The 15,426-nt window shown below is 42.9% G+C and overlaps 1 protein-coding gene across 41 annotated transcripts in view; it reads right to left on the minus strand.

Moving 5' to 3' along the window:
* Nucleotides 1–15,426, minus strand: part of LOC110509517 (GTPase-activating Rap/Ran-GAP domain-like protein 3) — a 174,687-nt gene that overhangs the window by 70,866 nt on the left and 88,395 nt on the right. For 31 of the 41 annotated variants that reach the window (XR_016493397.1, XR_016493396.1, XR_016493399.1 and 28 more), the window contains exon 3: nucleotides 3,135–3,209. Coding sequence is in view for 19 of the 41 variants with exons in the window: in XM_021590431.3 (XP_021446106.3) it covers nucleotides 3,135–3,209 (75 nt within the window). In the remaining 22 variants the exon portion in view is untranslated. The remainder of the gene's footprint in view (nucleotides 1–3,134; nucleotides 3,210–15,426) is intronic. The other 10 variants (XR_016493405.1, XR_016493416.1, XR_016493417.1 and 7 more) reach the window with 1 other exon arrangement.

Raw genomic sequence — 15,426 nt, forward strand, 5'->3', positions numbered from 1 at the left:
GACCTGTACGCTCTCGTTGGCTGGCCCTCGCTTCATACTCGTCGCCAAACCCACTGGTTCCATGTCATCTACAAGACCCTGCTAGGTAAAGTCCCCCCTTATCTCAGCTCACTGGTCACCATAGCATCTCCCACCTGTAGCACACGCTCCAGCAGGTATATCTCTCTGGTCACCCCCAAAACCAATTATTTCTTTGGCCGCCTCTCCTTCCAGTTCTCTGCTGCCAATGACTAGAAAAATCTCTGAAACTGGAAACACTTATCTCCCTCACTAGCTTTAAGCACCAACTGTCAGAGCAGCTCACAGATTAGCCCACCTATAATTTAGCCCAAACAACTACAAACAGATTACCCACCATTTCGAATCTCACCATACCTTCTCTGCTATGCAATCTGGTTTCAGAGCTGGTCATGGGTGCACCTCAGCCACGCTCAAGGTCCTAAACGATATCTTAACCGCCATCGATAAGAAACATTACTGTGCAGCCTTATTCATTGATCTGGCCAAGGCTTTCGACTCTGTCAATCACCACATCCTCATCGGCAGACTCGACAGCCTTGGTTTCTCAAATGATTGCCTCGCCTGGTTCACCAACTACTTCTCTGATAGAGTTCAGTGTGACAAATCGGAGGGTCTGCTGTCCGGACCTCTGGCAGTCTCTATGGGGGTGCCACAGGGTTCAATTCTTGGACCGACTCTCTTCTCTGTATACATCAATGAGGTCGCTCTTGCTGCTGGTGAGTCTCTGATCCACCTCTACGCAGACGACACCATTCTGTATACTTCTGGCCCTTCTTTGGACACTGTGTTAACAACCCTCCAGGCAAGCTTCAATGCCATACAACTCTCCTTCCGTGGCCTCCAATTGCTCTTAAATACAAGTAAAACTAAATGCATGCTCTTCAACCGATCGCTACCTGCACCTGCCCGCCTGTCCAACATCACTACTCTGGACGGCTCTGACTTAGAATACGTGGACAACTACAAATACTTAGGTGTCTGGTTAGACTGTAAACTCTCCTTCCAGACCCATATCAAACATCTCCAATCCAAAGTTAAATCTAGAATTGGCTTCCTATTTCGCAACAAAGCATCCTTCACTCATGCTGTCAAACATACCCTTGTAAAACTGACCATCCTACCAATCCTCGACTTTGGCGATGTCATTTACAAAATAGCCTCCAATACCCTACTCAACAAATTGGATGCAGTCTATCACAGTGCAATCCGTTTTGTCACCAAAGCCCCATATACTACCCACCATTGCGACCTGTACGCTCTCGTTGGCTGGCCCTCGCTTCATACTCGTCGCCAAACCCACTGGTTCCATGTCATCTACAAGACCCTGCTAGGTAAAGTCCCCCCTTATCTCAGCTCACTGGTCACCATAGCATCTCCCACCTGTAGCACACGCTCCAGCAGGTATATCTCTCTGGTCACCCCCAAAACCAATTATTTCTTTGGCCGCCTCTCCTTCCAGTTCTCTGCTGCCAATGACTAGAAAAATCTCTGAAACTGGAAACACTTATCTCCCTCACTAGCTTTAAGCACCAACTGTCAGAGCAGCTCACAGATTAGCCCACCTATAATTTAGCCCAAACAACTACAAACAGATTACCCACCATTTCGAATCTCACCATACCTTCTCTGCTATGCAATCTGGTTTCAGAGCTGGTCATGGGTGCACCTCAGCCACGCTCAAGGTCCTAAACGATATCTTAACCGCCATCGATAAGAAACATTACTGTGCAGCCTTATTCATTGATCTGGCCAAGGCTTTCGACTCTGTCAATCACCACATCCTCATCGGCAGACTCGACAGCCTTGGTTTCTCAAATGATTGCCTCGCCTGGTTCACCAACTACTTCTCTGATAGAGTTCAGTGTGACAAATCGGAGGGTCTGCTGTCCGGACCTCTGGCAGTCTCTATGGGGGTGCCACAGGGTTCAATTCTTGGACCGACTCTCTTCTCTGTATACATCAATGAGGTCGCTCTTGCTGCTGGTGAGTCTCTGATCCACCTCTACGCAGACGACACCATTCTGTATACTTCTGGCCCTTCTTTGGACACTGTGTTAACAACCCTCCAGGCAAGCTTCAATGCCATACAACTCTCCTTCCGTGGCCTCCAATTGCTCTTAAATACAAGTAAAACTAAATGCATGCTCTTCAACCGATCGCTACCTGCACCTGCCCGCCTGTCCAACATCACTACTCTGGACGGCTCTGACTTAGAATACGTGGACAACTACAAATACTTAGGTGTCTGGTTAGACTGTAAACTCTCCTTCCAGACCCATATCAAACATCTCCAATCCAAAGTTAAATCTAGAATTGGCTTCCTATTTCGCAACAAAGCATCCTTCACTCATGCTGTCAAACATACCCTTGTAAAACTGACCATCCTACCAATCCTCGACTTTGGCGATGTCATTTACAAAATAGCCTCCAATACCCTACTCAACAAATTGGATGCAGTCTATCACAGTGCAATCCGTTTTGTCACCAAAGCCCCATATACTACCCACCATTGCGACCTGTACGCTCTCGTTGGCTGGCCCTCGCTTCATACTCGTCGCCAAACCCACTGGTTCCATGTCATCTACAAGACCCTGCTAGGTAAAGTCCCCCCTTATCTCAGCTCACTGGTCACCATAGCATCTCCCACCTGTAGCACACGCTCCAGCAGGTATATCTCTCTGGTCACCCCCAAAACCAATTATTTCTTTGGCCGCCTCTCCTTCCAGTTCTCTGCTGCCAATGACTAGAAAAATCTCTGAAACTGGAAACACTTATCTCCCTCACTAGCTTTAAGCACCAACTGTCAGAGCAGCTCACAGATTAGCCCACCTATAATTTAGCCCAAACAACTACCTCTTTCCCTACTGTATTTAATTAATTTATTTATTTTGCTCCTTTGCACCCCATTATTTTTATTTCTACTTTGCACATTCTTCCATTGCAAATCTACCATTCCAGTGTTTTACTTGCTATATTGTATTTACTTTGCCACCATGACCTTTTTTTGCCTGTGAGTAGCCATGCATTTACTTATGTCCATAGATTTCTCAAACGCAAATGTGTAAGTGTGTTCCTGTGTATGTGTGTGCGTGTGTGTGTGTAGGGGTCCTCACCTCATCTGATGAGCCATTCTCCACTCGAAAGCGGCCCGCTCTCTGTATGGCTCCATCTGCATCACTGGAGATCAGCTAGAGGGGAAGGAGGGAGGGAGGGAGAAAGAGAGAGAGATAGAGAAAGAGAGCGAAAGACAGAAAGAGACAGAGAAAGATAGACAGAAGGAGAGAGAGACAGAGACAGAGAGAGACAGGGAGAGACAGAGACAGAGAGAGACAGATACAGAGAGAGAGACAGAAAGACAGGGACAGAGAGAGAGAAAGAGACAGAAAGACAGAAAGACAGAAATAGAGAAAGAAAGAGAGAGACAGAGAGAGAAATAGACAGAAAGACAGAGACACAGACAGACAGACAGACAGACAGACAGACAGACAGACAGACAGACAGACAGAGAGAGACAGAAATAGACAGACAGAGACAGACAGAGAGAGAGAGACAGACAGACAGAGAGAGAGACAGACAGAAATAGACAGAGAGACAGATAGACGGAGAGAGACACAGAGACAGATAGACAGAGAGAGACACAGAGAGAGAGACACAGAGAGAGACAGTGAGACAGAGAGGGAGATGCATGCAGGGCAGAATTAGGCCAATATCCACTAATAAATACATCTAAAAAAACAGCAATTAAGTTTTGGAAACATCTAAAATACAGGGACCCCCTCTCATTTCATTACCAAGCCCTGCAATGCTGAGCAAAGAAAAGAGTCCCCTCATCCAGCTGTTCCTGGGACTGAGTTCACCAACCTGTTCTACTAACACACTGAAGCCTCAGGACCAGAACATCCAATCAATCAGAATAAACCACATTACAACACAGTCAAAACAAAGCTACATTACCTATTGGGAAACAAATGCACAAAGCAAAATGCAGTGCTATCTGACCCTAAATCGACAGTACACCGTGGCTAAATATTTGATGATGGTTACTGACCAAAACCTCAGAAAACCTTAACAAAGTATAGGCTCAGTGAGCACAGCCTTGCCATTGAGGGGCAGACACAGGAAAACCTGGATCCCTGTCGAGGAAAGGCTGTGCAACCACTGCACAACACCAGAACCCGAGACAGAGCTACATTTCCTGACAAAATGTCAAAAATATAAAACAATGAGAGTGTCATTTCCACAAATTGGAAACCTTTTTTCAAGGTTTCAAAGACCTCTCTGGTGTGAGTAGGCTACCCTTCCTGTTGGGGGAGGACGCAGAGAGCTGTGGGTTGGCAGCGCACTACATTGCTGCCTGCCATAAGATGAGGGACAGTGTCTGACAGACCATTCAACCTGGATATGTCCTCTACTGTATGCTCATTGTTATTGTAACCCTTGGTTATTGTTGTTACTGTTGTCCCATTGACAATTTTGATTCTTATTATTTTCATATTGTAAATATCCAAAGCAAGCTTTGCAATATGTACATTGTTAAGTCATGCCAATAAAGCAAATTGAATTGAATTGAATTGAGCGAGAGACAGAAAGATGGAGAGAGAGAGCAAGAGCAGAGAGAGCAAGAGAGAGAGAAAAATATATATTTTTTAAACTTAATTGGCACAATTCATCTAATGTACTGTATAGTGAATTCAAACTAAAGTTATCAAATAAAACACTGCAAGCAATACTTAAAGCTCACACAATGTCCCATTCCATATACCACAGGGACAGAGAAAGAGGGAGAGAGAAACAAAGAGAGGAAGGGAGTAATAGGTCAGACACATTAACACGAGACCATAAAACTACGCAGAACAATAAAGAGGAACATATGACAGCAATCATTTACATTTTCCAACAATAGCAGCTAGCGGCTAGCTAAAGAGAAACTGCAAAACATAGGCGAACAGAGGCTAACTGACCTTTGAGATTACTGCAAGGGCTCTGACACAAATTCAGGTTTATAGGGCAGTGCCTACAGTATATCTCTCTAGCCCTATCCCTCAGTAGATTACCGAACAAGTTGTGTTGTGACCGCTTGTTGTTTTTCAATTTCTGGATTTCCTCTTTAAGGGGGCAACATTAATAAACACTATCACACAAAAAAAAGACTAATCATGAGTTAATGAGTAATACGCATGCTTTTCCATGGCCAAGTTCCCGGGACACAGATTAAGCCTAGTCCTGGACTAAAAAGCATGCTCGATGGATGAAATTTAATCCGATTGCACTTTGTGGACAATGTGCCATTTAAAGATGGACACTCCCCCCAAAGTTTGATGACGAGTTGGTTATTTGAATCAACTGTGTAGTGCTAGGGCAGAACTAAAACGTGCACCCAGGGGGGCCCCCCAAAACCGAGTTTGGAAAACCCTGGTATAGAGAATCATTGTACCATCTAAACTGCTATGTAATATCTTTTCCATAACCAAAAATCGTAATTTCAGCTGTTTGAAGCTGGTGTACAAAACTGAAAGTAAAAAAGCCACGCTAAAACTATATTTAAGAATGGGAAGCATAAAAATAGAGCACATAGAACAAATCTACCACTTCTTAGACTTGCTCTCAATGAGAATGAAAATTAGCCATAGTAATTCCTCCTCTTCCTCCTTGGTGTTGATGTCTAGTGTTCTTGGTAATAAAATAATGAAGCGTGTATGTGTATCTTTGAATATGTCTATGAGTTTGCGCGCCTGTATGCGTGTGTGTAAATGTGTCTCTCTATATTTGTGTGTGTTCACTACTCTCCATCGACAGATAAAGAGGAAGTAGCAATGATGCCAGTATCACTGTCCGTCGATCACCCTGACATCTCTTCTCACAGTGGAAACATGACATCCCTCTCTTCTCTCCTCCCCCATCTTCTACATTCATCCCCCTTGCCCCTCAGACCGCACAATGCCTGGTTGCCTGGCAACCCAACACAGAACCTCTCCTCTTCCCCCTCTTCTTGGTTGCTCTTTTCCTCCTCCGTATCCTCCATGATCCCCCTCTCCTCTGTTGCTCTGTTTCCTCTGAACTGTCACTCTATGCTCACTTTCTCCATCTCTCTTCACCCCTTCCTCTGTTGCTCTATTCACACTTGCATCTTTCAACGTCTTCTCCATCTCTCTCCCCCAGTCTCCCTCTTTCCTCTCCTCTCTCTTCTGTCATTCTCTGACCAATAAAGGGTTGTTTTCTGCCAAAGTGTCACAAAACGCAGCACAGTTCTGGCGCACCGGACTCTCTCTGCAGGCATTATGTGTGTGTTCTGCAGCAGATGGTCTGTAATGGTTAGATGGAGCCAAAAAGAAGACAGGAAGTCCAGGAACATGTGAGTGTGAGAGTGTGTGCATAGGGGATTGGGGATCATGCGGTCCAAGCAGCTTTCAATGTCTATAATTCCACGCTGCACTGCACCTCCAAGAGACTAGGAAATTGTATCCACTCTTACACACCATATGTCAGGGCTATTTAACTACAGTATATTCTTACAGGGCCAGATTTGAAAAAGGTTATTTACAGGGGGGCCAGGCATTTTCTACATGGGACTACTCTGCCTAAGACCGGTATAAAAAAAAATGCACAAACACAATTATAGTCATAAAGCACTTTTTTAAATGTATTAAATGTGAGCAAAAGAAAATGTTAAGTGTTTTCACATTCGCCTGATTCAGTGCATCAAATAATGGAACACATTTGTACTTACAGTGCATCCGGAAAATATTCAGACCCCTTGAATTTTTCCATATTCTGTAACAGCCTTATTCTAAAATGGATGACATCGTTTTTTTCCCTCACCAGTCTACACACAATACCCCCTAATGAGAAAGCAAAAACAGGTTATTGATTTTTTAACAAATTTATAAAAATAAAACAAATTAAATATCACAAGAAGTTTCTCTCCCACCGCATCAGTACAGAACGGGTCCCTATAACAAACTGCACCACCTCAAATCTCGTTGCAATGTTAGCTTTCAGTTTATCTAAAAACTCCAACATCATAGACTGAGTGATCTGTAGTGATCTGTACATTCAACATGCACGGCACTTACACACATGACTGATGATTGACTGAAAGAATTTGATGATAAAAAGACTGGGAACTGTTTTGTTAGACTTCAATTTGTCTTTTGACAATATTGATCATAGTCTGCTGCTGGAAAAACGAAAGTGTTGTGGCTTTACACCCCCTGCTATATTGTGGAAAAAGAGTCACCTGTCTAACAGAACACAAGAGGGTGTTCTTTAATGGGAGCCTCACCAACATAATCCAGTTAGAATCAGGCATTCCCCAGGGCAGCTGTCTAGGCCCCTTATTTTTTTAAATCTTTACTTTGCCAGTGTGTCTATGCGGTTGACACAACACTATACACGTCAGCTACTACAACGAGTGAAATCACTGCAACACTTAATCAAGAGCTGCAGTCAGTTTCAGAATGGGTGGCAAGAAATAATTTAGTCCTAAATATTTAAAAACCGTAAAGCATTTTATTTGAGACAAATCATTCACTATACCCTAAACCTCAACTAAATCTTGTAATGAATAATGTGGGAATTGTGCAAGTTTAGATAACTGTCATGGTCAAAACATGTTGATGCAACAGTAGCCAAGATGAGGAGAAGTCTGTCCATAATAAAGCGCTGCTCTGCCTTCTTAACAACACTATCAACAAGGCAGGTCCTACAGGCCCTGGTGATGCAAGCAGTAGAATCAGATGTAAAAAAAACAGATAAAAAAATACACCTTATGTACAGTACAGTGGGGACTTTGAAGAAACACACACACATACACACACACAAGCTAACTCCTTGCACACACGTACACATGGATTTTGTATTGTAGATATGTGGTAGTATAGTAGTGGCCTGAGGACACACACTTAATGTGTTGTGAAAAGTGTTATGAAATGTAATGTCATGTAATATTTTTTATTGTATATAATTGCCTTAATTTTGCTGGACCTCAGGAAGAGTAGCTGCTGCCTTGATCATTAATAAATACAAATAAATATACAAAAAATTATGATATAGTTGCGCAGTGTAGGGAAATGGAGCATTTTGTTTGCGTGTATTAGGGATGTTTTGTTTGGCTTCAAATCAAAGGAGAAAATAACACATTTATTTTGAAAATAATTCTGTTTCACAATCATGTCATTAACTGTTTTATCCCTCTCCTCATCAAGCATTTTCGCTAGATATGATGCTCAGCAGACTACGAAACAAGCGATGTTGCAGTCTAGATGTTGATCGTATAAAGTTTATGATAGCCATAACTGAGTCAAATCACGCTCTGGTGTTTCAGGCAGTGTAGTGATCTCATCTGCAGTGAAAGAGCCGATAGGCAGGCAGACAGACCCCATACCCCTGTTGGCAGCTCTGATTGGTAAATCTGTACTGTTCTTCAAGCAAATGTGTTTTTGTAAAATGTTCAGTGGAAATTGTTTAAAGTAGTCATTGTGCATAGAGTTGTAATGGTTTGTTTAACTTTGCAATCATTGGTTTTTGTTTGACATACATTTGTTTGGCCTACACATCTCTGTGTTTATTTGAATGCGAGCATGTGTTTTTAATATTTGTGTGTGAATCTGTATGTGTGCATGTGTGCGTCTACAGTGGCAAGAAAAAATATGTGAACCCTTTGGAATTACCTGGATTTCTGCATAAATTGGTCATAAAATTTGATATGATCTTCATCTAAGTCACTATAGACAAACACAGTGTGCTTAAACTAATAACAAATAAAAATTATTGTATTTTTCTTATTTATATTGAATACATAATTTAAACATTCACAGTGTAGGTTGGAGAAAGTATGTGAACCCCAAGGCTAATGACTTCTCCAAAAGCTAATTGGAGTCAGGAGTCAGCTAACCTGGAGTCCAATCAATGAGACGAGATTGGAGATGTTGGTTAAAGCTGCCAAGCCCTAGAAAAAACACACAACATTTTAGTTCACTATTTAGAAAAAGCATTGCCTGATGTGAACCATGCCTCGAACAAAAGAGATCTCAGAAGACCTAAGATGAAGAATTGTTGACTTGCATAAAGCTGGAAAGGGTTACAAAAGTATCTCTAAAAGCCTTGATGTTCATCAGTCCACGGTAAGACAAATTGTCTATTAATGGAGAAAGTTCAGCACTGTTGCTACTCTCCTTACGAATGGCCATAAGGGAAAGATGACTGCAAGAACACATAGTGTAGAATGCTCAATGAGGTTAAAAAGAATACTAGGGTGTCAGCTAAAGACTTACAGAAATCTCTGGAACATGCTAACATGTTTAGTGTTTTACGTATCGTAGACTCGTCAACAGAGATGTTGACGAGTCTACGATACGTAAAACACTAAACATGAATGGTGTTCATGAGAGGACACCTCGGAATAAGACACTGCTGTCCAAAAAAACATTGCTGCATGTCTAACAAAAAAGGCACAGGATACCAACATCAAACTTATCGCAACTGTAAAGTATGGTGGAGGGAGCATCATGGGCTGCTTTAGGACCTGGACAGCTTGCTATCATCGATGGAAAAAATATACTGTATTCCTATATCAACATAACCTGAAAGGCCGCACAGTAAGGAAGATGCCACTGCTCCAAAACCGCCATAAAAAAGCCAGACTACGGTTTGCAACTGCACTTTTTGGAGAAATGTCCTCTGGTCTGATGAAACAAAAATAAAACTGACATTTTACAGGAGAATGTAAGGCTGTCTGCCAATTGAAGGTCAACAGAAGTTAGGTGATGCAACAGGACAACGACCCAAAACACAGAACAGAATGGCTTCAACAGAAGAAAATACACCTTCTGGAGTGGCCCAGCCAGAGTCCTGACCTCAACCCAATTGAGATAATGTGGCATGACCTCAAGAGAGTGGTTCACTCCAGATATCCCAAGAATATTGGTGAGTTTTGTAAAGAGGAATGGTCCAATGGTTCACATACTTTTCCCACTCTGCACTGTGAATGTTTACACAATGTTCAATAAAGACGTGAAAAATGTATAATTGTTTGTGTGTTATTAGTTTAAACAGACTGTCTATTGTTGTGATCAGATCAAATTTGATGGCAAATTTATGCAGAAATCCAGGTAATTCCGAAGGGTTCACATACTTTTTCTTGCCGCTGTATGTGTGTGTGTTCCTCTCAGGAAAGTGATGTCCCTGGTAGAGATCCCTCAGACAGTATATTTAGACAAATACTTTCTCTCCATGGGAATCTTTCTCTCTGACCACAAATTGTGTGTGCGTGCTTGTATATACAGTTCAAGTCGGAAGTGTACATACACCTAGGTTGGAGTCATTAAAACTCGTTTTTCAACTACTCCAAATGTATTGTCAACAAACTATAGTTTTGGTAATTCGGTTAGGACATCTACTTTGTGCATGATACAAGTAATTTTTCCAACAATTATTTACAGACAGATTATTTCACTTATCATTCACTGTATCACAATTCAAGTGGGTCAGAAGTTCACATACACTAAGTTGACTGTGCCTTTAAACAGCTTGGAAAATTCCAGAAAATGATGTCCTTACTTTAAAAGCTTCTGATAGGCTAATTGACATCATTTGAGTCAATTGGAGGTGTACCTGTGAATGTATTTCAAGGCCTACCTTCAAACTCACCATGGGACCACGCAGTCGTCAGACCGCTAAGGAAGGTGACGAGTTCTGTCTCCTAGAGATTAACATACTTTGGTGCGAAAAGTGCAAATCAATCCCAGAACAGCAAAGGACCTTGTGAAAATGCTGGAGGAAACCAGTACAACATTTTCTATATCCACAGTAAAAATGAGTCCTATGTCAACATAACCTGAAAGGCCGCACAGTAAGGAAGATGCCACTGCTCCAAAACCGCCATAAAAAAGCCAGACTACGGTTTGCAACTGCACTTTTTTTGGAGAAATGTCCTCTGGTCTGATGAAACAAAAATAGAACTGTTTGGCCTTAATGACCATCGTTATGTTGAGGAAAAAGGGGAATGCTTGCAAGCCAAAGAACACCATCCCAACCGTGAAGCACGGGGGTGGCAGCATGTTGTGGTGGTGCTTTGCTGCAGGAGGGACTGGTGCACTTCACAAAATAGATGGCATCATGGGGACGGAAAATTATGTGGATATATTGAAGCAACATCTCAAGACATCCGTCAGGAAGTTAAAGCTTGGTCGAGAATGGGTCCTTCCAAATGGACAATGACTCCAAGCATAGTTCCAAAGTCGTGGCAAAATGGCTTAAAGACAACAAAGTCAAGGTATTGGAGTGGCCATCACAAAGCCCTGAACTCAATCCCATAGAAAATGTGTGGCCAGAACTGAAAAAGCGTGTACAAGCAAGGAGGCCTACAAACCTGACTCAGTTACACCAGCTCTGTCAGGAGGAATGGGACAATGACCCAACTTATTGTGGGAAGCTTGTGGAAGGCTACCCGAAGCCTTTGGCCCAAGTTAAACAATTTAAAGGCAATGCTACCAAATACTAATTGAGTGTATGTAAACTTCCGACCCACTGGGAATGTGATGAAAGAAATAAAACCTTCTCTCTACTATTATTCTGACATTTCACATTCTTAAAATAAAGTGGTGGTCCTAACTGACCTAAGACAGATACTTTTTACTAGGATTAAAATGTCAGGAATTGTGAAAAACTGAGTTCAAATGTATTTGGCTAAGGTGTATGTAACCTTCTGACGTTAGTGTGTGATTGTGTACATGTCTGTGTGTTATCTGTGTGTGTCAGTAGTGTGGAATCCTGTCTGGTTGTGTGTGTGTGTGAGTGATGAATGGGGAGTGAAGATCTTAGTGGTGCTCTCTCATCTCTTCTCTCCTCCTGCAACATTAACTGTCCAATCGCAGGATAATGGAGGGAAAACCAATGCAGCGTGCAGGGAGAGCACCGCACCATCTCTCCTCTGAGTGTGAGTGAGTGAGTGAGTGAGTGAGTGAGTGAGTGAGTGAGTGAGTGAGTGAGTGAGTGAGTGAGTGAGTGAGTGAGTGAGTAGTACGTGTATGAATCGGTAATTGTGTGTGATGCATATGCACCGGCTTCTAAATCATGCGACAGCAGAATGGCAGAGGAGGAAAACCCTGCACTCTCTTAATTCCCTGTGGACCTGCTGTGTGTTCGATTCAGAGCAGGATGGAGGGAGGGAAGAGGGGTGGAAGCAGGGGAGCCCTCCCTGCTACACTTTTGCAAACATCCAACCACTGCAAGAGATGGGTAGATAAGAGGGAAAGAGAGAGGAGAGAGAGAAAGAGGAGCGAAAGAGAGAGAAGAGAGAAAGAGAGGAGAGAAAGTGGAGAAAAAGAGGCGAAAAAGAGAGTGAGAGAAGAAAAGGAGAGAAAGAGAGAGGGGTGCATGAAAAGAGAGAGTGACATATACAAAAAATAACTGGACAGAGAGAGAGATGGGAGGCACCAGGCAAGAGAAAGAGGCGCATAATAAGCAGAATGATAAAATAATAATAGCTGTCTATACAGTGGGTAACCCCATGGGTGAGAGTGCAAGGATTATTCGGAGCCTGCGTGGACACACACACACAAACAGAGTAGATCACTTAAATAGCTCCCATTTTGGGACGCGGCTTAAACATTTCACAAACACAATTGAGCCCTCAGTGTACTAAGAGGGGCTGATTTCCCCCTAGGTCTGCAGGAGAGAAGAGAGGACTGCAGTGATGGTGATAGAGATAGATGGAAGGGGGGAGGGAGGGAAGGAGGGAGGGGGAGTTGTTGAGAGGGGGAGATTGAGTGAGGGAGAGAGAGAGAGATAGAGAGGAAGGGATGGAGGAGAGGGGATGAGACCGAGAGAATAAGAGTTGAGCTCTTCTCGGGTCCAAGAAGGACCAGGACCCGAATGGATCTGAGGTAAATCCGGCACGGACGCAAATTAATCCGATCATTTAAAAAAAAAAGGGGAGGGGGGGGGGGGCAGGACGTGAACTGACCAGAGAACAATCAGACCCGATGATAACCAGACCGAGTGACCAAAAAAACATGTGAAACAGGACCTGACCCAGACCCGAGGGAAAAGTTTGAATATTGGACTGCTCGGGTACCGGGTCAGGTCTGCGGGTGGACCCATGAAGACCACTAGATGAAAGGGGAAAAGAGAAAAAGGAAGGGAGGAGGGATGGAGAATAAATCAATGCTATTGTGACTGCTGACGGATAATTGATCTCAGAGTGGTTGTTTATGCACACTTACGCGGGTCAGTAGAGAGAGAGAGAGAATCAGCAACAGTAAGACAACAGGTGCTATTGACAGACAAGAGACGAGCAGAGACTTCCCATTTAGTCTAGCGCCTAAGCTACACACCACTGTCTCTCCTCACAATGGTCAATCTACACAATACATACTGCATTTGCAACTAGATTGCACATCTTTTTACATTTTCCTACATTTTTTAATCATGTCGTTCAGTGCATAGGGATACGCAGATACAGTGATCAACCTTATAGTGATCAAATTGTCCTGTATGGATGACTAGAGGACTACACTGTTCTAAAAAAGAAATGTATTGAGTTGTGCATTTGTCCAAGCACACAGTATACACAGCATATTCTGTACATATGACATGTCAGATGTCAACATTCACATGGAGTTGAGTTTACCCAAAGTTTAAAGCAGGTGCGGTTGCTGTGCAGAGGTCAGAGGGCAAGAGGGGGGGTGAGCCGGTGGTTTGATTTATTAGGATCCCCCATTAGCTGACGCCAATGGTGACAGCTAGTCTTACTGGGGTTCGACAGATAACAAAAAATACATTACAGACAATTTACATAAAATGTAAAACATTAGCATGTAGTGAGTGTCTGTGTGCATCTATCAGTTACACATACATGTCAGTACATACACACGAGTTGGTCACATGGGGAGAGGCGTTGTGCGGTGAGGTGAGGTGTTGCTTTATTTGTTTTTTTTATACAAGGTTTGCTGTGCACTTGCGCTACATAAGATGGAAGGGAGTTCCATGCACTCGTGGCTCTGTATGATACTGTACGATTCCTTGAATTTGTTCTGGACATGGGGACTGTGAAAAGACCCCTGGTGGCATGTCTGGTGGGGTAAGTGTGTGTGTCAGTGATGTGTCCAAGTTGACTATGCAAAGAACTTGGAATTTCAAACCTATTAATGTTTCTTATAAAAACAAGAAGTGACACAGTCAGTCTTTCCTCAACTCTTAGTCAAAATAGACTGCCATGCATAGTATTAATATAGGCCTTCTGATTACAATGAAGAGCAAGATGTGCCTCTCTGTTCTGGGCCAGCTGCAGCTTAACTAGGTCTTTCTTTGCAGCACTTGACCATATCTTGATTATTGTCCAGTCATAAGATCAAACTAGAGCCGGGCAGACCTCTCCCCATACACAGCTAACTAGGTAACCATTCCACATTGGCTACAAAGGCATACACTCATACGGTACAGTGTTTGTGTGTGTGTGTGTGTGTGTGTGTGTGTGTGTGTGTGTGTGTGTGTGTGTGTGTGTGTGTGTGTGTGTGTGTGTGTGTGAGAGAGATGATGTGTGTATGGATGGTGTAGGTTGTTAATCGGGGCCTTATGTGTGCTGACATATGGCAGAGAGTTTAATGGTGGTAGATTTACTGAAAACCCTACAGTATCTGGAGGGGTTATGAGAAGGTTATAGAGATTGGATAAGGAGGTTATGGAGGTTGAGAGGGGTGTAGGGGGGCTGACAGGCAATGTGTAAGAATCACATGGTGGATGCTGAAGAAAGGACAGCTCTACTCCAAACCTGTCTGTTTGTGTCTAGGCCTGCCGGACTTTTGACTACCCTGTCACATCTCATTCCCTTCCAACTGAGGTGGGTCTATGTGCATGCATGTGTGTGTGTGTGTGTAACTTTTTGCCTTCAATAAAGCTGGTCAAATAAACAATATAAAAAAGAAAGAAAGAAATAGTCAGTAATAAATGTGAAGTGATGTTCTGACCTTTGGTTTGGGAAACGTTTCTAAATGGTCCAGACCAGGTCTGGATCAAACTGAAGGCCTTTCATTCAGGCTGGGGAGAGATAAATGCTAAGCTGCTCATATGCTTAGTCATCCTGGGCATAAGTGTGTGTCCACGTGCACATACACAATTTACAGAGCTTTTACATGAAGAGAGACACCAAAGCATCTGCCTCCCTCCCTCTCCCTCTCCTTCTCACTCTTTCTCTCTCTTTTCTGTCTGCCAGTAGCAATTCCATTCAAAGCAGTTCAAAGTCTGATTGTGTAATGTACAATATAGCCAAAGCAAGAGATAATTAAACTCATCTCACCCAAACCTGGCAGTCTTTGATAAAATCATCACAAATTGAATTGACAACAAATTAAGCAAATAGCATTTTATACAAAGACCCACAGATGAAAAACAAATAGAGGAGATTAG

This window comes from Oncorhynchus mykiss, chromosome 29, assembly GCF_057628025.1.
Source record: "Oncorhynchus mykiss isolate SJ-2025 chromosome 29, ASM5762802v1, whole genome shotgun sequence".
NCBI lineage: Eukaryota > Metazoa > Chordata > Actinopteri > Salmoniformes > Salmonidae > Oncorhynchus > Oncorhynchus mykiss.